The sequence below is a fragment of the Oncorhynchus gorbuscha genome, linkage group LG12, assembly GCF_021184085.1.
Source record: "Oncorhynchus gorbuscha isolate QuinsamMale2020 ecotype Even-year linkage group LG12, OgorEven_v1.0, whole genome shotgun sequence".
In the NCBI taxonomy this organism is placed as follows: Eukaryota; Metazoa; Chordata; class Actinopteri; order Salmoniformes; family Salmonidae; genus Oncorhynchus; species Oncorhynchus gorbuscha.
In genome coordinates, this window is record NC_060184.1 from 69,709,877 (window position 1) to 69,730,666 (window position 20,790).

The 20,790-nt window shown below is 45.7% G+C and overlaps 1 protein-coding gene across 4 annotated transcripts in view; it reads right to left on the bottom strand.

Annotated features, from left to right (window-relative positions):
• The window catches only part of LOC123991331 (brefeldin A-inhibited guanine nucleotide-exchange protein 1-like), a 125,358-nt gene that overhangs the window by 17,835 nt on the left and 86,733 nt on the right, over positions 1 to 20,790 (bottom strand). For all 4 annotated transcript variants that reach the window (XM_046292823.1, XM_046292822.1, XM_046292821.1 and 1 more), the window contains 12 exons: positions 19,580 to 19,814; positions 18,584 to 18,683; positions 18,213 to 18,352; positions 18,004 to 18,112; positions 9,803 to 10,004; positions 7,994 to 8,105; positions 6,567 to 6,772; positions 6,237 to 6,321; positions 5,721 to 5,886; positions 4,671 to 4,951; positions 2,549 to 2,707; positions 2,152 to 2,296 (listed from right to left, as the gene is read on the bottom strand). In XM_046292823.1, coding sequence (XP_046148779.1) covers positions 2,152 to 2,296; positions 2,549 to 2,707; positions 4,671 to 4,951; positions 5,721 to 5,886; positions 6,237 to 6,321; positions 6,567 to 6,772; positions 7,994 to 8,105; positions 9,803 to 10,004; positions 18,004 to 18,112; positions 18,213 to 18,352; positions 18,584 to 18,683; positions 19,580 to 19,814 — 1,940 coding nt within the window. The remainder of the gene's footprint in view (positions 1 to 2,151; positions 2,297 to 2,548; positions 2,708 to 4,670; positions 4,952 to 5,720; positions 5,887 to 6,236; positions 6,322 to 6,566; positions 6,773 to 7,993; positions 8,106 to 9,802; positions 10,005 to 18,003; positions 18,113 to 18,212; positions 18,353 to 18,583; positions 18,684 to 19,579; positions 19,815 to 20,790) is intronic.

The window sequence follows — 20,790 nt, forward strand, 5'->3', positions numbered from 1 at the left end:
TCTCCAGAGTCAAGCATGTTACCAAGCATATTACCAAGCATCTCCAGAATCAAGCATGTTACCAAGCATCTCCAGAGTCAAGCATGTTACCAAGCATCTCCAGAGTCAAGCATGTTACCAAGCATATTACCAAGCATCTCCAGAATCAAGCATGTTACCAAGCATCTCCAGAGTCAAGCATGTTACCAAGCATATTACCAAGCATCTCCAGCATCAAGCATGTTACCAAGCATCTCCAGAGTCAAGCATGTTACCAAGCATCTCCAGAGTCAAGCATGTTACCAAGCATATTACCAAGCATCTCCAGCATCAAGCATGTTACCAAGCATCTCCAGAGTCAAGCATGTTACCAAGCATCTCCAGCGTCAAGCATGTTACCAAGCATCTCCAGAGTCAAGCATGTTACCAAGCATCTCCAGAGTCAAGCATGTTACCAAGCATCTCCAGCATCAAGCATGTTACCAAGCATCTCCAGAGTCAAGCATGTTACCAAGCATATTACCAAGCATCTCCAGAGTCAAGCATGTTACCAAGCATCTCCAACATCAAGCATGTTACCAAGCATCTCCAGAGTCAAGCATGTTACCAAGCATCTCCAGAGTCAAGCATGTTACCAAGCATCTCCAGCATCAAGCATGTTACCAAGCATCTCCAACATCAAGCATGTTACCAAGTATCTCCAGAGTCAAGCATGTTACCAAGCATCTCCAGCATCAAGCATGTTACCAAGCATCTCCAGAGTCAAGCATGTTACCAAGCATATTACCAAGAATCTCCAGAATCAAGCATGTTACCAAGCATCTCCAGAGTCAAGCATGTTACCAAGCATCTCCAACATCAAGCATGTTACCAAGCATCTCCAGCGTCAAGCATGTTACCAAGCATCTCCAGCGTCAAGCATGTTACCAAGCATCTCCAGCGTCAAGCATGTTACCAAGCATCTCCAGCGTCAAGCATGTTACCAAGCATCTCCAGCGTCAAGCATGTTACCAAGCATCTCCAGCGTCAAGCATGTTACCAAGCATCTCCAGCGTCAAGCATGTTACCAAGCATCTCCAGCGTCAAGCATGTTACCAAGCATCTCCAGCGTCAAGCATGTTACCAAGCATCTCCAGCGTCAAGCATGTTACCGAGCATCTCCAGCGTCAAGCATGTTACCGAGCATCTCCAGCGTCAAGCATGTTACCGAGCATCTCCAGCGTCAAGCATGTTACCGAGCATCTCCAGCGTCAAGCATGTTACCGAGCATCTCCAGCGTCAAGCATGTTACCAAGCATCTCCAGCGTCAAGCATGTTACCAAGCATCTCCAGCGTCAAGCATGTTACCAAGCATCTCCAGCGTCAAGCATGTTACCAAGCATCTCCAGCGTCAAGCATGTTACCAAGCATCTCCAGCGTCAAGCATGTTACCAAGCATCTCCAGCGTCAAGCATGTTACCAAGCATCTCCAGCGTCAAGCATGTTACCAAGCATCTCCAGCGTCAAGCATGTTACCAAGCATCTCCAGCATCAAGCATGTTACCAAGCATCTCCAGCATCAAGCATGTTACCAAGCATCTCCAGCATCAAGCATGTTACCAAGCATCTCCAGCATCAAGCATGTTACCAAGCATCTCCAGCATCAAGCATGTTACCAAGCATCTCCAGCATCAAGCATGTTACCAAGCATCTCCAGCATCAAGCATGTTACCAAGCATCTCCAGCATCAAGCATGTTACCAAGCATCTCCAGCATCAAGCATGTTACCAAGCATCTCCAGCATCAAGCATGTTACCAAGCATCTCCAGCATCAAGCATGTTACCAAGCATCTCCAGCATCAAGCATGTTACCAAGCATCTCCAGCATCAAGCATGTTACCAAGCATCTCCAGCATCAAGCATGTTACCAAGCATCTCCAGCATCAAGCATGTTACCAAGCATCTCCAGCATCAAGCATGTTACCAAGCATCTCCAGCATCAAGCATGTTACCAAGCATCTCCAGCATCAAGCATGTTACCAAGCATCTCCAGCATCAAGCATGTTACCAAGCATCTCCAGCATCAAGCATGTTACCAAGCATCTCCAGCATCAAGCACATCACCAGCTTGTTAACTACCGTTTATTTAACCAGTTTATAACCAAAACATGTATTAAAGGGATAAGCACTGACCCAGGCCCAGGTATTCGTCGTTGCTCTGCTCCTTGGTGCTGGTGATGAAGCCCTCTTTCCCCCGAACCGTCCCTGAGATGTACCTGGCCTTCACCCCCGTCCCGATCAGCTGGGCCAGCTCCAACTGACTGATACACTTCATTATCTGTAGGGGGGTTGGGGGGCACCCATACAGTCACTTATTTATTCATTCATTTGCACAGATATATCTACTCATTAGTCTTAATTAGTTGACAGAGAAACATACTTATCACATCGGTTCCACATCAAAATAAACAAAATGGAGACAAAATTATACAATATAACGTAGGACAGCAATACTGACAGAGATGCTATAACAGCTACTACTGATTACTAGACTGAAAAATGAGATGAAAAGTGGGCAGCGGGTCCAGACCTCGTGCCAGGAGGTGCCCAGGTAGTTTCCGTCTGTGTGGGCGACGGTGATGAGAGTCTTGATGGTGTCGATGTTCTTCTGCTTCATCTCAGTGATGCCAGAGCTGGCTGTGAGCAGGGTGAACCGTGCCAGGGCCTGGATGTACGCATCCCGCTCCAGCTGTGCGCGCGTGAGAGAGAGAGAGAGAAAGTACTGCTTTACTCTCTCCATAAACTTTTAGATCATGCCGAGACATACAAAGACACAAACCCGTATAATCTAAATAGGTATAATAAGTGGGCTATGTGCAGTTATTATTTGATTTCTGTTCAAGTGTCTGTATGTCATAAGAGCAATGGGTTTAAATGTCTGTTTGTACATAATGTGGTCATGTTTATATGTTCAGCTGCCTGGCAAATGTAAATGAGCTGTCAGCCAAATGTGGCCCAACGCATCACTTCTTATATGTAGGATGTACAGTGGGGAGAACAAGTATTTGATACACTGTCAATTTTGCAGGTTTTCCTAATTACAAAGCATGTAGAGGTCTGTAATTTGTATCATATGTACACTTCAACTGTGAGAGACGGAATCTAAAATAAAAATCCAGAAAATCACATTGTATGATTTTTAAGTAATTAATTTGCATTTTATTGCATGACATAAGTATTTGATACATCAGAAAAGCAGAACTTAATATTTGGTACAGAAACCTTTGTTTGCAATTACAGAGATCATACATTTACTGTATTTCTTCACCAGGTTTGCACACACTGCAGCAGGGATTTTGGCCCAATCCTCCATACAGACCTTCTCCAGATCATTCAGGTTTCGGGGCTGTCACTGGGCAATACGGACTTTCAGCTCCCTCCAAAGATATTCTATTGGGTTCAGGTCTGGAGACTGGCTCGGCCACTCCAGGACCTTGAGATGCTTCTTACGGAGCCACTCCTTAGTTGCTCTGGCTGTGTGTTTCGGGTCGTTGTCATGCTGGAAGACCCACCCACGACCCATCTTCAATGCTTTTACTGAGGGAAGGAGGTTGTTGGCCAAGATCTCGTGATAAATGGCCCCATCCATCCTCCCCTCAATACGGTGCAGTCGTCCTGTCCCCTTTGCAGAAAAACATCCCCAAAGAATGATGTTTCCACCTCCATGCTTCACGGTTGGGATGGTGTTCTTGGGGTTGTACTCATCCTTCTTCTTCCTCCAAACACAACGAGTGGAGTTTAGACCAAAAAGCTCTATTCTTGTCTCATCAGACCACATGACCTTCTCCCATTCCTCCTCTGGATTATCCAGATGGTCATTGGCAAACTTCAGACTGGCCTGGACATGCGCTGACTTGAGCAGGGGGACCTTGCGTGCGCTGCAGGATTTTAATCCATGACGGCGTAGTATGTTACTAATGGTTTTCTTTGAGACTGTGGTCCCAGCTCTCTTCAGGTCATTGTCCAGGTCTTGCCGTGTAGTTCTGGGCTGATCCCTCACCTGATGCCCCACAGGGTGAGATCTTGCATGGAGCCCCAGACCGAGGGTGATTGACCGTCATCTTGAACTTCTTCCATTTTCTAATAATTGCACAAACAGTTGTTGCCCATCCCAGCCTTGTGCAGGTCTACAATCCCTGATGTCCTTACACAGCTCTCTGGTCTTGGCCATTGTGGAGAGGTTGGAGTCTATTTGATTGAGTGTGTGGACAGGTGTCTTTTATACAGGTAATGAGTTCAAACAGGTGCAGTTAATACAGGTAATGAGTGGAGAACAGTAGGGCTTCTTAAAGAAAAACTAATAGGTCTGTGAGAGCTGGAATTCTTACTGGTTGGTAGGTGATCAAATACTTATGTCATGCAATAAAATGCAAATAAATTACCCTAAAAATCATACAATGTGATTTTCTGGATTTTTGTTTTAGATTCCGTCTCTCACAGTTGAAGTGTACCTATGATAAAAATTACAGACCTCTACATGCTTTGTAAGTAGGAAAACCTGCAAAATCGGCAGTGTATCCAATACTTGTTCTCCCCACTGTATGTGTTGTGGTACATTGTCCCTGCCAAAAAAACGTAAGAAATACAATACAATAATATTTGGGAAACACACCATTTGAACACATACAGTGTTAGCGTGCTAACTAGATTACCTGTATGGTGAAGATGCAGGCTATCCGGATGGCAAAGCGTATTCCCTCCAGACAGAGAAAAGCCACCTCAGTGTCGTCACAGTCCTGGAGGCCCACACTGAAGGCTGCTAGGAACGGGGTCCAGGCCAGCTTGAACATGGGTCTGACATGCTCCAGGTGTGTGGCGCTGGTGAAGGGAGCCTGGACGTGACTGACAGCCTCCATCAGGGCCTTGGCTGTCTTAGCCATCTGCTCCATCTCTACGTTATACAGCAGCCGCCTCTGCTTCTCACTGGCCACACCTGATCCAGGAACAAAGGTAAAGCCAAAACATCAACAAACAGTCTCTGCTTCTTTCAGGCTACACCTGAACCAGGATCAGATTAAAGGCTTCCTCCATTTAGCTTTTGCCTATATTTTCAGATCAGTGCATATCATAGAGGAGATGAGAGGAAGACACTTGAACAAAAGCAATAAGGCCCAAGGGGGTATGGTATATGGCCAATATACCACGGCTAAGGGCTGTTCTTAAGCACGACATATGCGGAGTGCCTGGATACAGCCCTTAGCCGTGGTATATTTGTCATATATCAAAACCCCCTGAGGTGCCTTATTGCTATTATAAACTGGTTACCAATGTAATTAGAGCAGTAAAAATACATTTTTTGTCATACCCGTGTTATACGGTCTGATATACCACAGCTTTCAGCTAATCAGCATTCAGGGTTCGAACCCCCCAGTTTATAACTGAAAATAATCCACTCAAACTTTCTCATTGAACAACAGAGACTATCTCAAACTTTTCCACAGATCAGTAATACAATCTAATCAAACTATATCTTAATCCCCTCTATAGCTCTTTGATTGTTATGAGAATTCTATGATCTCCACAAAGATATCAGATGACTCTCATCGGTTACATCTAAAGCTGATTACTTGAGAAAGATCCATTACGCCGCAAAATAGGCATTTCACATCTTGACGTCTGAACAAAATCATATTTGACACGCTCAATTTCAGTCTGTAATGACACAGTTGTGCTGGCAGACACAGAGGAACAGAGCTACGCACTGTGCTTGTTGGATTTCAGAGTCATTTCCTTGGTCTCCTTCATAGCGATCTTCTTCCCTGCGATCTCGTCGTAGATGGCCGACAGATACTCCTCCGGTAGATCCTTGCTGTCGTTGATCCCTCTGTTCATCTTGATGTATTGTTCTTTAGTCATCTTGTTCTTCACCTTTGAAAAGTAAAATATGAGATGTATTACCATAACCATACCCTGTCCGTCTGCCAGCCTGTCTGTCTCTCTGCGCCGGCCTATTTGTCTGTTTATCTGTCTGTCTGCCTGCATCTCTGCCTGCCTGTCTGTCTGTCTATTTTCCTGTATGTCTGCCTGTCTGAAAGCGTATTTGCCTGTCTGGCTGCCTGCATGTCTGTCCGCCAGCCTATTTGTCTGTTTATCTGTCTGCATCAGCTCGCATTGCTTTCCCTGTGTGTCTGCCATGGATAAATGTCTGCTAAACGCAGCTGAGGTGATTGTTTCTGTCAGTTCATCTTCCCAGAAACTGTCTCCGGCTGCGGTCTTACCTGCGGACTATGAAGGTCTGTTGTCAACATAATGATTGAGTAGGCAAGGACGTACGCAGTGTCTGCACTCGCAAACTCAGTTTGCCTGAAGAGAGGAGAGAGAGAGGAGAGAGGAAGGAGAGAAAGAGAGAAAAGAGGATAAACATAGAGCTGAATAAAGAATTGATGCATTTGTGCGAGACAACACAGATATTTAGTGACTTGGTAATAGAGAGCAATCTGACTCCTGGCATTCAATGTCCTTGAATGTGCTTGACATCACAAATTAAGTCTTCTTCTAAGTCTACAAATCCACAATACCAAGACTAGTACACTCCACTCCACACTCACCCCTGGTTGCATTCTAGGTATCTTGCAGCGAATTTCTCCATGAGCCTGTCAATCTTCTGAGCCTCTCCCGGGAGACGGAAGCCCTCGAGGAACGTTCTGAGAGCGTAGACAAAGTCCTTGCCTTGGAAGTCCATCTGGTCCACGTAGGCATACATGACCTCTTTATTGAAGCGATCATTGTCCCCCAGGAACTCGCCCACCTGAGTCTGAGAGGTAGGATGTGAGAGAGAGCGAGAGCGAGACAGAGACAGAGACAGAGACAGAGACAGAGAGAGAGAGAGAGAGAGAGAGAGAGAGAGAGAGAGAGAGAGAGAGAGAGAGAGAGAGACAGAGACAGAGACAGAGACAGAGACAGAGACAGAGACAGAGACAGAGACAGAGACAGAGACAGAGAGAGAGAGAGAGAGAGAGACAGAGAGAGAGAGAGAGAGAGAGAGAGAGAGAGAGAGAGACAGAGAGAGAGAGAGAGCGAGACAGAGACAGAGACAGAGAGAGAGAGAGAGAGAGACAGAGACAGAGAGAGAGACAGAGAGAGAGAGAGAGAGAGAGACAGAGAGAGAGACAGAGACAGAGACAGAGAGAGAGACAGAGACAGAGACAGAGAGAGAGACAGAGAGAGAGAGAGAGCGAGACAGAGACAGAGACAGAGAAAGAGAGAGCGAGGGGACAGAGAAAGGGAAGAGGTCGATGCAATGACATTGAGTTCAATCAATAGATATTGAGTGTTATAGAAAAACAGCTTACTCGCTTGACTATTTAATGCATGTGCTACACATTGGAAGCCAATTAACACATATTGTCCTAACAAGCATCTCCTTTCCCTCAGAGGCACAGCCAACTGAGAGGAAAGGACTATGTTCTCTCCCAGTGCTGTCAGACTAGTCTCTCTGGCTAGCTGTTTGAGGGCCTCTTGTTCCAAAGCAGATGTTATGAACACACGTTAGTGCCGATTATCACCGAACCAAACCCCCCCCGAGGCCAGCCAATCAACCGGGAGAGTGCTTCACTCGTTAAAATATAAATTGATGTGCGCTCGGTGGAGGACGTAGGAATCCTCTTGGAGCGGGATGATAATGCTGGCAGTTCAGCATTAGGAGCTAAGAGCCTTGGTGTTTCTATGGGATGGATGTGTTCTGCTCTGGGCCTGCAGCTGTGTGGAGGCCGGATGAGAGAGAGAACTGTGTAAACCCAGAGTTTAATGAGCTAGAATGGGTATTCGTGTATTTACCACCCAGATCCCCTATTAGCTGTTACATTCGCAACAACCACTCTACACTACTAAATCACAATAGACAGGTTAAAAGGTGAAAGGTTCAGAGAGCACAGAGCTGAATGAGGTAGAGTGGGTTTATTTGGATCCACACAAGTCAAATGAAATGCAGATAACTGAAGTAGATTGGTTAAACAGATTTCAAAAGGTTCTTTACCGAGTCCAGCCTCTCCTCCTGGTGCAGGAACTGAGCGAGGTCCTCCGGGGTGGTTCCCAGCATACCTTGCTCCTGGAGGTACTGGACACCCCTCTTTGGTTTCTTGTTGAACCTGACCACGGAGCAGAGAACAGAGACAGTGCTACAGTATGCTTACTACAGTATGCTTACTACAGTATGCTTACTAAGGTGGAGAAGGAAGTTGCCTTCCAGAGCCATAGTCTATCATTTATATGTTGTCCTAATTACATGAACTAACTCATTCATAATTGGCAAATTAATCAATGGCATTAATTGATAAATTAAGTGCCAGTGAGAAATTAAACCTAGGACAACAAACAGGACAACTTCCCTCACTAGAAGGACTGGAGTTGTGCAGCCCTGGGTGTGAATATATTCAGCTGTCTATACAGGATAAGGTGAATATATTCATCTGTCTATACAGGATAAGGTGAATATATTCATCTGTCTATACAGGATAAGGTGAATATATTCATCTGTCTATACAGGATAAGGTGAATATATTCATCTGTCTATACAGGATAAGGTGAATATATTCATCTGTCTATACAGGATAAGATGAATATATTCAGCTGTCTATACAGGATAAGGTGAATATATTCATCTGTCTATACAGGATAAGGTGAATATATTTAGCTGTCTATACAGGATAAGATGAATATATTCAGCTGTCTATACAGGATAAGGTGAATATATTCAGCTGTCTATACAGGATAAGGTGAATATATTTAGCTGTCTATACAGGATAAGATGAATATATTCAGCTGTCTATACAGGATAAGGTGAATATATTCAGCTTTCTTTACAGGATAAGGTGAATATATTTAGCCGTCTATACAGGATAAGATGAATATATTCATCTGTCTATACAGGATAAGGTGAATATATTCAGCTTTCTTTACAGGATAAGGTGAATATATTTAGCCGTCTATACAGGATAAGATGAATATATTCATCTGTCTATACAGGATAAGGTGAATATATTCAGCTGTCTATACAGGATAAGGTGAATATATTCAGCTGTCTATACAGGATAAGGTTAATATATTCATCTGTCTATACAGGATAAGGTGAATATATTCATCTGTCTATACAGGATAAGGTGAATATATTCATCTGTCTATACAGGATAAGGTGAATATATTCATCTGTCTATACAGGATAAGGTGAATATATTCATCTGTCTATACAGGATAAGGTGAATATATTCATCTGTCTATACAGGATAAGGTGAATATATTCATCTGTCTATACAGGATAAGGTGAATATATTCATCTGTCTATACAGGATAAGGTGAATATATTCATCTGTCTATACAGGATAAGATGAATATATTCAGCTGTCTATACAGGATAAGGTGAATATATTCATCTGTCTATACAGGATAAGGTGAATATATTTAGCTGTCTATACAGGATAAGATGAATATATTCAGCTGTCTATACAGGATAAGGTGAATATATTCAGCTGTCTATACAGGATAAGGTGAATATATTTAGCTGTCTATACAGGATAAGATGAATATATTCAGCTGTCTATACAGGATAAGGTGAATATATTCAGCTTTCTTTACAGGATAAGGTGAATATATTTAGCCGTCTATACAGGATAAGATGAATATATTCATCTGTCTATACAGGATAAGGTGAATATATTCAGCTGTCTATACAGGATAAGGTGAATATATTTAGCTGTCTATACAGGATAAGGTGAATATATTCAGCTGTCTATACAGGATAAGGTGAATATATTCAGGTATACAGTATAGCAGCACTAGTCTGGCTTACAGGTCGATGCCCTGCTCGATGATCTCCTTCTGTTGTTTGAGAACCTCAAACTGCTCTGGGTTGTCTGTCCCTGACATCTGTGTACTGTAGCTCCCGATGCCCGACGAGGCTGTGGAGTCCAGGGAGTTGATGCTTCCGTAGCGGTTGATGGTCTCTGGAGCCTTAGTCTCATTGGTCTCCTGCTCCGAGGGCTTCTCCTGACCTGGGGAGGGAGAAGAACATTGAACAATCAATGGTCTGATAGAGATGAGTAAAAACCGTAGTTGGTGTTAGGACCGCAACGCAATCAGCAATCCAGCACAGCCAAATAAGCCAACACTAAACGTTTTCAATTGAAACACACAGTACCAGTCAACAGTTTGGATACACCTTCTCGTTCAAGGGTTTTTCATTATTTGTACTATTTTCTATCTTGTAGAATAATAGTGAAGACATCAAAACTATGAAATAACACATACGGAATCATGAAGTAACCAAAAAAGTGAGATTCTTCAAAGTAGCCACGCTTTGCCTTGATGACAGCTTTGCACACTCTTGGCATTCTCTCAACCTGCTTCATGAGGAATGCTTTTCCAACTGTCTTGAAGGAGTTCCCACATATGCTGAGCACTTCTTGGCTGCTTTTCCTTCACTCTGCGGTCCAACTCTTCCCAAACCATCTCAATTGGGTTGAGGTCGAGTGATTGTGGATGCCAGGTCATCTGATGCAGAACTCCATCACTCTCCTTGGTCAAATAGCCCTTACACAGCCTGGAGGTGTGTTGGGTCATTGTCCTGTTGAAAAACAAATGATACTCCCACTAAGCGCAAACCAGATAGGATGGCATATCGCTGCAGAATGCTGTGGTAGCCATGCTGGTTAAGTGTGCCTTGAATTCCAAATAAATCACAGACAGTGTCACCAGCAAAGCACCCCCACACAATCACACCTCCTCCATGCTGCACAGTGGGAACCACACATGCGGAGATCATCCGTTCACCTACTCTGCATCTCACAAAGACATGGCGGTTTGAACCAAAAATCTCCAATTTGGACTCATCAGACCAGGACAGATTTCCACCGGTCTAATGTCCATTGCTCATGTTTCCTGGCCCATCAAGTCTCTTCCTTATTGGTGTCCTTTAGTAGTGGTTTCTTTGCTGCAATTTGACCGTTAAGGCCTGATTCACACAGTCTCCTCTGAACAGTTGATGTTGAGATGTGTCTGTTACTTGAAGTATTTATTTGGGCTGCAATCTGAGGTGCAGTTAACTCTAATGAACTTATCCTCTGCAGCAGAGGTAACTCTGGGTCTTCCTTTCCAAAATTCTTGAAACGTTCCAGATTGACTGACCTTCATGTCTTACAGTAATGATGGACTGTCGTTTCTCTTTGCTTATTTGAGCTGTTCTTGACATAATATGGACTTGGTCTTTTACCAAATAGGGCTATCTTCTGTCTTAAATATTATTCTATAATGTAGAAAATATTAAAAAGAAAGAAAAACCCTGGAAGTAGTAGGTGTGTCCCAACTTTTGACTGGTACTGTTTTTTCATCAATCTTTTACCCAGTAGGGGGGGTTCAGCCTTGAGTTTCTAGATCCAGGTCTCTGGGGAGTTCAGCAATAGTGAGGTAGTGGAGGGAGTGTTGTGTAACATGGAGGTAGTGCTGTGTAGAATGGAGGTAGTGCTGTGTAGCATGGAGGTAGTGTTGTGTAACATGGAGGTAGTGTTGTGTAACATGGAGGTAGTGCTGTGTAACATGGAGGTAGTGCTGTGTAACATGGAGGTAGTGCTGTGTAACATGGAGGTAGTGCTGTGTAGCATGGAGGTAGTGTTGTGTAACATGGAGGTAGTGCTGTGTAACATGGAGGTAGTGTTGTGTAACATGGAGGTAGTGTTGTGTAACATGGAGGTAGTGTTGTGTAACATGGAGGTAGTGTTGTGTAACATGGAGGTAGTGTTGTGTAACATGGAGGTAGTGTTGTGTAACATGGAGGTAGTGTTGTGTAACATGGAGGTAGTGTTGTGTAACATGGAGGTAGTGTTGTAACATGGAGGTAGTGTTGTGTAGCATGGAGGTAGTGTTGTGTAACATGGAGGTAGTGTTGTGTAGCATGGAGGTAGTGTTGTGTAACATGGAGGTAGTGTTGTGTAACATGGAGGTAGTGTTGTGTAACATGGAGGTAGTGTTGTGTAGCATGGAGGTAGTGTTGTGTAACATGGAGGTAGTGTGTTAACATGGAGGTAGTGTTGTGTAACATGGAGGTAGTGTTGTGTACCATGGAGGTAGTGTTGTGTAACATGGAGGTAGTGCTGTGTAACATGGAGGTAGTGCTGTGTAACATGGAGGTAGTGCTGTGTAACATGGAGGTAGTGTTGTGTAGCATGGAGGTAGTGTTGTGTAGCATGGAGGTAGTGTTGTGTAGCATGGAGGTAGTGTTGTGTAGCATGGAGGTAGTGTTGTGTAGCATGGAGGTAGTGCTGTGTAACATGGAGGTAGTGTTGTGTAACATGGAGGTAGTGTTGTGTAACATGGAGGTAGTGTTGTGTAACATGGAGGTAGTGTTGTGTAACATGGAGGTAGTGTTGTGTAACATGGAGGTAGTGTTGTGTAACATGGAGGTAGTGTTGTGTAACATGGAGGTAGTGCTGTGTAACATGGAGGTAGTGTTGTGTAACATTGAGGTAGTGTTGTGTAACATGGAGGTAGTGTTGTGTAACATGGAGGTAGTGTTGTGTAGCATGGAGGTAGTGTTGTGTAACATGGAGGTAGTGTTGTGTAACATGGAGGTAGTGTTGTGTAACATGGAGGTAGTGTTGTGTAACATGGAGGTAGTGTTGTGTAACATGGAGGTAGTGCTGTGTAACATGGAGGTAGTGTTGTGTAGCATGGAGGTAGTGTTGTGTAGCATGGAGGTAGTGTTGTGTAGCATGGAGGTAGTGTTGTAACATGGAAGTAGTATTGTGTAACACGGAGGTAGTGTTGTAACATGGAAGTAGTGTTGTGTAACACGGAGGTAGTGTTGTGTAACACGGAGGTAGTGTTGTGTAACACGGAGGTAGTGTTGTGTAACACGGAGGTAGTGTTGTAACATGGAGGTAGTGTTGTAACATGGAGGTAGTGTTGTGTAACATGGAGGTAGTGTTGTGTAACACGGAGGTAGTGTTGTTACATGGAGATAGTGTTGTGTAGCATGGGGGTAGTGTTGTGTAACATGGAGGTAGTGTTGTAACATGGAGGTAGTGTTGTGTAGCATGGAGGTAGTGTTGTGTAGCATGGAGGTAGTGTTGTAACATGGAGGTAGTGTTGTGTAACACGGAGGTAGTGTTGTAACATGGAGGTAGTGTTGTGTAGCATGTAACATGGAGGTCGTGTTGTGTAACATGGAGGCAGTTCTGTGTGTGTAGCCTGAGGGGACAGAACAGGGCAGAACAGGCAGGTCTGATGCTACTGTTCTGTGGGTGAATCAGGTCCATGGTGGTTGTATGGCTGTAAGAGACATTGTACGTTGGTAAGGGATCTAATTACCCATCGGAAACTCTCTAAAACATTCAGGACACCATCAGGGTAATGTGAGCTGGCAGTGTGCTTCCTCCACTCAACAACTTCATAGAGCACAGCACATGGTAGAGGAGGAGGGTGGCAGAGCCAGGGTAGAGGAGGAGGGTGGCACAACCAGGGTAGAGAAGGAGGAGGGTGGCAGAGCCAGGGTAGAGGAGGAGGGTGGTACAACCAGGGTAGAGAAGGAGGAGGGTGGCAGAGCCAGGGTAGAGGAGGAGGGTGCACAGCCAGGGTAGAGAAGGAGGAGGGTGGCACAGCCAGGGTAGAGGGAGGAGGGTGGCACAGCCAGGGTAGAGGAGGAGGGTGCACAGCCAGGGTAGAGGAGGAGGGTGGTACAACCAGGGTAGAGAAGGAGGAGGGTGGCACAGCCAGGGTAGAGGGAGAAGGGTGCACAGCCAGGGTAGAGGGAGGAGGGTGGGACAGCCAGGGTAGAGGAGGAGGGTGCACAGCCAGGGTAGAGGGGGAAGGTGGCACAGCCAGGGTAGAGAAGGAGGAGGGTGGCACAGCCAGGGTAGAGAAGGAGGAGGGTGGTACAACCAGGGTAGAGAAGGAGGAGGGTGGTACAACCAGGGTAGAGAAGGAGGAGGGTGGCACAGCCAGGGTAGAGGAGGAGGGTGGCACAGCCAGGGTAGAGGAGGAGGGTGCACAGCCAGGGTAGAGGAGGAGGGTGGCACAGCCAGGGTAGAGGAGGAGGGTGCACAACCAGGGTAGAGGGAGGAGGGTGCACAGCCAGGGTAGAGAAGGAGGGTGGCACAGCCAGGGTAGAGAAGGAGGAGGGTGGTACAACCAGGGTAGAGAAGGAGGAGGGTGGCACAGCCAGGGTAGAGGAGGAGGGTGCACAGCCAGGGTAGAGGGGGAAGGTGGCACAGCCAGGGTAGAGGGAGGAGGGTGGCACAGCCAGGGTAGAGGAGGAGGGTGCACAGCCAGGGTAGAGGGGGAAGGTGGCACAGCCAGGGTAGAGGGAGGAGGGTGGCACAGCCAGGGTAGAGGGAGGAGGGTGGCACAGCCAGGGTAGAGGAGGAGGGTGCACAGCCAGGGTAGAGGGGGAAGGTGGCACAGCCAGGGTAGAGGGAGGAGGGTGGCACAGCCAGGGTAGAGGAGGGTGCACAGCCAGGGTAGAGAAGGAGGAGGGTGCACAGCCAGGGTAGAGAAGGAGGGTGGCACAGCCAGGATAGAGAGAGGAGGGTGGCACAACCAGGGTAGAGGAGGAGGGTGGCACAGCCAGGATAGGCCAGGATAGAGAGAGGAGGGTGGCACAGCCAGGGTAGAGAAGGAGGAGGGTGGTACAGCCAGGGTAGAGAAGGAGGAGGGTGCACAGCCAGGGTAGAGGAGGAGGGTGCACAGCCAGGGTAGAGAAGGAGGAGGGTGCACAGCCAGGGTAGAGAAGGAGGAGGGTGGTACAACCAGGGTAGGTAGAGAAGGAGGAGGGTGCACAGCCAGGGTAGAGAAGGAGGAGGGTGCACAGCCAGGGTAGAGAAGGAGGAGGGTGCACAAAATAAAGTATATTTGGGTACAAAAATAAAATCCAAATTAAAACAATAGCAGGGCATAAACCGTCATTATTATTCCTCCTCATACACAGATAACAATACATTAATCACTGGACACAAAAAGTACACCGCAAAAAAACTGATAGGGAGGAGGGTGGCACAGCCAAGGTAGGAAAACTCTCTTCAAAGTTTACTAGTTCTAATCACAATGTACAATATAACCAGTGGTGTTTTTCCACCGTATTGTACACAGAGCTGACTTAAAAAACTCCAAATCTATCCAGAACCTACAGCGTTTGAAAGCAAGTAACATGAGATTATGCAAATGAAAGGTAGATAAGGTAGATAAGGCATCTAAATAACAGTCACAGTACTAGTCACAGCCACCGTAGCCCCCTCCACACTCTATCTAGGTCCCAATGACCCCTACTGTTGCAACAGCAACCAGTCTACCAAACACTGCCATTACCTGCTCTTCCTGTGAAGTCAGCCAACCAGAGAACAAAGAGGAAAAGACCGAAATTAAGAGAAAGTGGAGAGGTATTATCTATGTAATGATGTAAAAACACGTTTTCAGAAACACAATGCATTAGCTGAGCTACAGTATCTACATGGAAAATTGCATAATTAGGATGCACTTTCACTGACTCAGAAAAACACATTTTGTTTGAAGTAACCTAAAAGCGTAGGAGACTAGTCACAGCAGCCAATAGCAGGACATACTGTCTACTTCGGCATGGTCACTAAATGAGTTGGCACTAGCTGTATGGTGACTTCGGCATGGTCACTAAATGAGTTGGCACTAGCTGTATGGTGACTTCGGCATGGTCACTAAATGAGTTGGCACGAGCTGTATGGCGACTTCGGCATGGTCACTAAATGAGTTGGCACAAGCTGTATGGTGACTTCGGCATGGTCACTAAATGAGTTGGCACTAGCTGTATGGTGACTTCGGCATGGTCACTAAATGAGTTGGCACTAGCTGTATGGTGACTTCGGCATGGTCACTAAATGAGTTGGCACTAGCTGTATGGCGACTTCGGCATGGTCACTAAATGAGTTGGCACTAGCTGTATGGCGACTTCGGCATGGTCACTAAATGAGTTGGCACTAGCTGTATGGTGACTTCAGCATGGTTACTAAATGAGTTGGCACTAGCTGTATGGTGACTTCAGCATGGTCACTAAATGAGTTGGCACTAGCTGTATGGTGACTTCGGCATGGTCACTAAATGAGTTGGCACTAGCTGTATGGTGACTTCAGCATGGTTACTAAATGAGTTGGCACTAGCTGTATGGTGACTTCAGCATGGTCACTAAATGAGTTGGCACTAGCTGTATGGTGACTTCGGCATGGTCACTAAATGAGTTGGCACTAGCTGTATGGTGACTTCAGCATGGTTACTAAATGAGTTGGCACTAGCTGTATGGTGACTTCGGCATGGTCACTAAATGAGTTGGCACTAGCTGTATGGTGACTTCGGCATGGTTACTAAATGAGTTGGCACTAGCTGTATGGTGACTTTGGCATGGTGACTAACCATAACCCCTGTAGCAGTAATGCTGTTTGTTAGTTCTGCTGCCTTCCGTGACTTGGTAGAGTTAGCTCTCTGAGTGCCAGAAGGTAGCCTGAGGCTAGCCTCCTCTCTATGGGAATATGTGGGGATATCTGGCACCCCTCTCAGAGCTTCTACTTCCCTGCTTCCTTCCTTGCCTTCGTTAAAGCTCTCTTTCCCTCCCTTCATTAGAGCCCTCCCTTCCTACTTGGTTAAAGGATCGAACAGGAATGATTCCTCTCAGCTCATTCTGAAGCAAGCCAGGGGTCTTATCCAGGAGCCCTGACAGAGGGTCTGTCTGTCGCACCATGGCTTTTCCTCATCAGCCGGTTCAGGGTATTGAGTTAGCCTGCCCTGCCCTGGTGTATTAGCCTGCCTGTATTGTATTAGCCTTTCAGTGCTGCTGAGGGAGAGACTGTCCTGTCAGGGTCTGACTGGGCTAACCACACTGATGGATACTAGCCATCGATCTCTTTCTCAGGGTCTGTGCTAGCCATAATGATGAACGCTAGCCTTCTCTCTCAGGGTACAGTATTGAATTAGCCTTCCCTCTCAGGGTCTGTGCTAGCCATAATGATGAACGCTAGCCTTTTCTCTCAGGGTACAGTATTGAATTAGCCTTCCCTCTCAGGGTCTGTGCTAGCCATAATGATGAACGCTAGCCTTCTCTCTCAGGGTACAGTATTGAATTAGCCTTCCCTCTTAGGGTCTGTGCTAGCCATAATGATGAACGCTAGCCTTCTCTCTCAGGGTACAGTATTGAATTAGCCTTCCCTCTCAGGGTCTGTGCTAGCCATAATGATGAACGCTAGCCTTCTCTCTCAGGGTACAGTATTGAATTAGCCTTCCCTCTCAGGGTCTGTGCTAGCCATAATGATGAACGCTAGCCTTCTCTCTCAGGGTACAGTATTGAATTAGCCTTCCCTCTCAGGGTCTGTGCTAGCCATAATGATGAACGCTAGCCTTCTCTCTCAGGGTACAGTATTGAATTAGCCTTCCCTCTCAGGGTCTGTGCTAGCCATAATGATGAACACTAGCCTTCTCTCTCAGGGTACAGTATTGAATTAGCCTTCCCTCTCAGGGTCTGTACAATCTGTAGGCTACTGATGAATGCTAATGCCTAGTCTTCTGTCTCAGGGAATATGCTATAGCTGTATTGATGAATACCACTCTTCCCTCTAATCCCAGTTAACCCTAGTGATGAACGGTAGCCTCAGGCAGGTTTGACTGAGAGTAAAGCCTTGGCCGTCTTCCCTTTGCTCATAGTTTTACAATTCTACAGGAAAAGGTAGATAAGCACAACATGCCTCCATGCATCAGCGGCTATAAATATGGTAAATACACACTCTAGGGTTCCACCATTGCTGATATGGAGAATTGAAGTTCTAGGATGTGGGAAGTCAGAGTGATATAAGCGGAATATATCAAATACACTCTAAATAGTGGAGGACTCCAACTGTGCATCCAAACCCTTTGATCCTCCACAAAGGAGCAGGCAGAACGGTGCACTTGAAGAATGGCTAAACAGTTTTCCTCAGGATCTAAATCCAACCCAGTGGCACACCTCTCCCCACCAGCTTCAGAGTAACTGAAGTTTGGTCAGTCTCTTACCAAGGCTGGTCTGGGAGTTGGGGTTGACATACTGGTCTTTACTCCACTCTACCATACACTTCAAGATGGACACCAGACACTCCAGGCCTTTCTTCCTCAGGGTCAACTCCTGGTGGGAAAGGGGGAAATGTTACATCAACTTTAGAGCAATGTACATGTACCAAATACACAAAGAAATACACTTTTCTATAGCCATTGGTCAGTCTTACTTGGAGTGGTGTTGTGCCGAGCTCGTGGCCTGCCCGGCCCTGTGCGATCTTCGAGAGGTCATTCACCAGCCTCTCAAAGATATTAGCAGCATTCAAGTCACAATCATAATTCACATAGATATCCACCACACCCTGGGCATCTGAGGGAGGAGACATGAGGGACAGTTGGTACTTGACCTATACTTGACGTTGATGCGCTGTACCACCGAGAGCATTTCAAATTGACACCACACACACACACACACACACACACACACACACACACACACACACACACACACACACACACACACACACACACACACACACACACACACACACACACACACACACACACACACACACACACACACACACACACACACACTCGCCTGCACATATTCTGGTGAGGGTCTGTATGACCATCCATTTATGGTCGTAGGAGCTTGTGGACGTCTCCAGAATGTACAGGAAAATCTCCTTGAAGAACACCTGCGCAGCAAAACAAACCGTGACAGTTAAAGATGAGGACACAAAGAGGCCGAGAGGAGAAAAGCGTCATGAATCTTCATTTACAGAACTATCCACTGTAACAAAGTCCTTCTGCAGCTCAGTTGGTAGAGCATGGCGCTTGTAACGCCAGGGTAGTGGGTTCGATCCCCGGGACCACCCATACGTAGAATGTATGCACACATGACTGTAAGTCGCTTTGGATAAAAGCGTCTGCTAAATGGCATATATTATTATTATTATATTATTATAAACACATACATCTCACTGCAGGCTGACCGCTCAACTGTGAAATCATAACATCTCAACCAGCAACATCTGTCTCCGGAAAATACGATGATTTCCTTCATGGCCACAAACAGTCGCGGGTAGATTAAGTCATCAACTTCAGCATGAGGAAATATTACAACCAGACAACTGTGGAAGTGGACTACAAATCAGAAGCAACAGCTAACAGGTAATACTTAAACTCAATCGCACTGAGACATAACTACATTACTGTGCCCCTCTGATAAACTTAATCTCCCATTAATCACCTGTGTCAGGTGCCTGCTGTATTGAGAGCTGAGAGGTTTACAACATTGGGAGAGGGAACAGGAGAGATTGGAATTTGGGGATAGGACAGCTATTCAGCGACAGAACAGAACAGTGTCCCGGCCTGCATGTTCATGGGTTTTCAAGTAGGACAAGAAAGGAGGAATATTAGAAGCAATATGAAAGAGGAATATATGGTTTGTGACTTTGGGGAGGAAGAGAAATACTATTTGGACTAATAGCTGGTCAGGTAGCTCAGTTAGTCCCCCATAATGGAACAAAAAAACTAAATCAGCAGCTTAATCTTTTGCGACAGAGGAAAAACCTAAATGTTAGGTAGCTACCTCAATCTGCATCTTGAGGTGGGTCTTGAAGTGGGAGAGGAGGGTGAGGAAGATGGAGAGCGAGAGCGAGAAGACCTCTGGGATGGAGGAGACGCCGTTCTTAGACAGCGCCACACACAGGTACTGCTTGATGGCGTTGATGAACATCTCGTTGGTCTTGAAGACGGGCCCAGCGTTCTGCAGGATGGACAGCAGCAGCTGGAGGGACAGCACCTTGGAGCGCAGCTCGTGGGACCTGGCAGGAGACCGAAAGAGGCATCGATTCAGACTTCTAACATTCAAGTGCAACAGGAATAAGAATTCTTTATATGTTCAGTAGCCAAACATTGTAGATAGAAATGCCATGAATAGAGCCTATGTGACTCCTTATTCTAAATGTCAGAGATGTTTGTTCCAGCATATTTATATCTGAACGTTCCAAAACGTTGTGCCTGCTGAATTTTCCCTTGATTTATACCATATGCCATCAATCAGCTTAATATGCACATGAAGTGACCCCTGATAATGTATTTATTATTGTGGGATGAAGACAGAGATCAGGGGTGGACTAGGACCAAAAATGGCCCAGGCATTTCTAACACACCGGCCAATCCTTTTTTCTTGAGGCCCCTACACTGGCCCATTTTCCCTTGAGGATCCCATTATTAGCCAGATAATTATCATTTTGCACAACAACAAAAAACAACAAGTTATTCAGGCCCTTAGGCCGAAATGCCAGATGGCCAGCCCACCCCTGACAGAAATGCATCAATAACAGGTGCTCTGTGAGACACCATCTGATTCATCAGTTATTAGCAGCACTTCCTGGTTGACCCACAACTGACAGAGAATCCTAATGGTCTGGTGGCAGTCAGGGGACCTGGGGATGTCGCCTAATGTCCACCTCTATACTAAGAGCCTGACCTAGCGAGATGAGCTGGAGCTGTTTTCCTTTTTCCAATAACATTTCCAATTATAGATCTGCACATACAAACACCATATGTTACAACGTAGAGAAGGCATATTTCCGTAATAGATCATTATAGTTAGATAATTATATTGTCCATTTCCCCTATCCATAAGTCCCACCCGTATTTCTAAACAGCTGTATGATGGAGGAGTAGGAACCCAACATATGTATTTATTTGCAGTGACTGGCTTCCTATCTGTAATGCTCCCAAGCCCTCCTCCACAGACAGACTGATATTAATGTAGCATACAGGAATATAGTG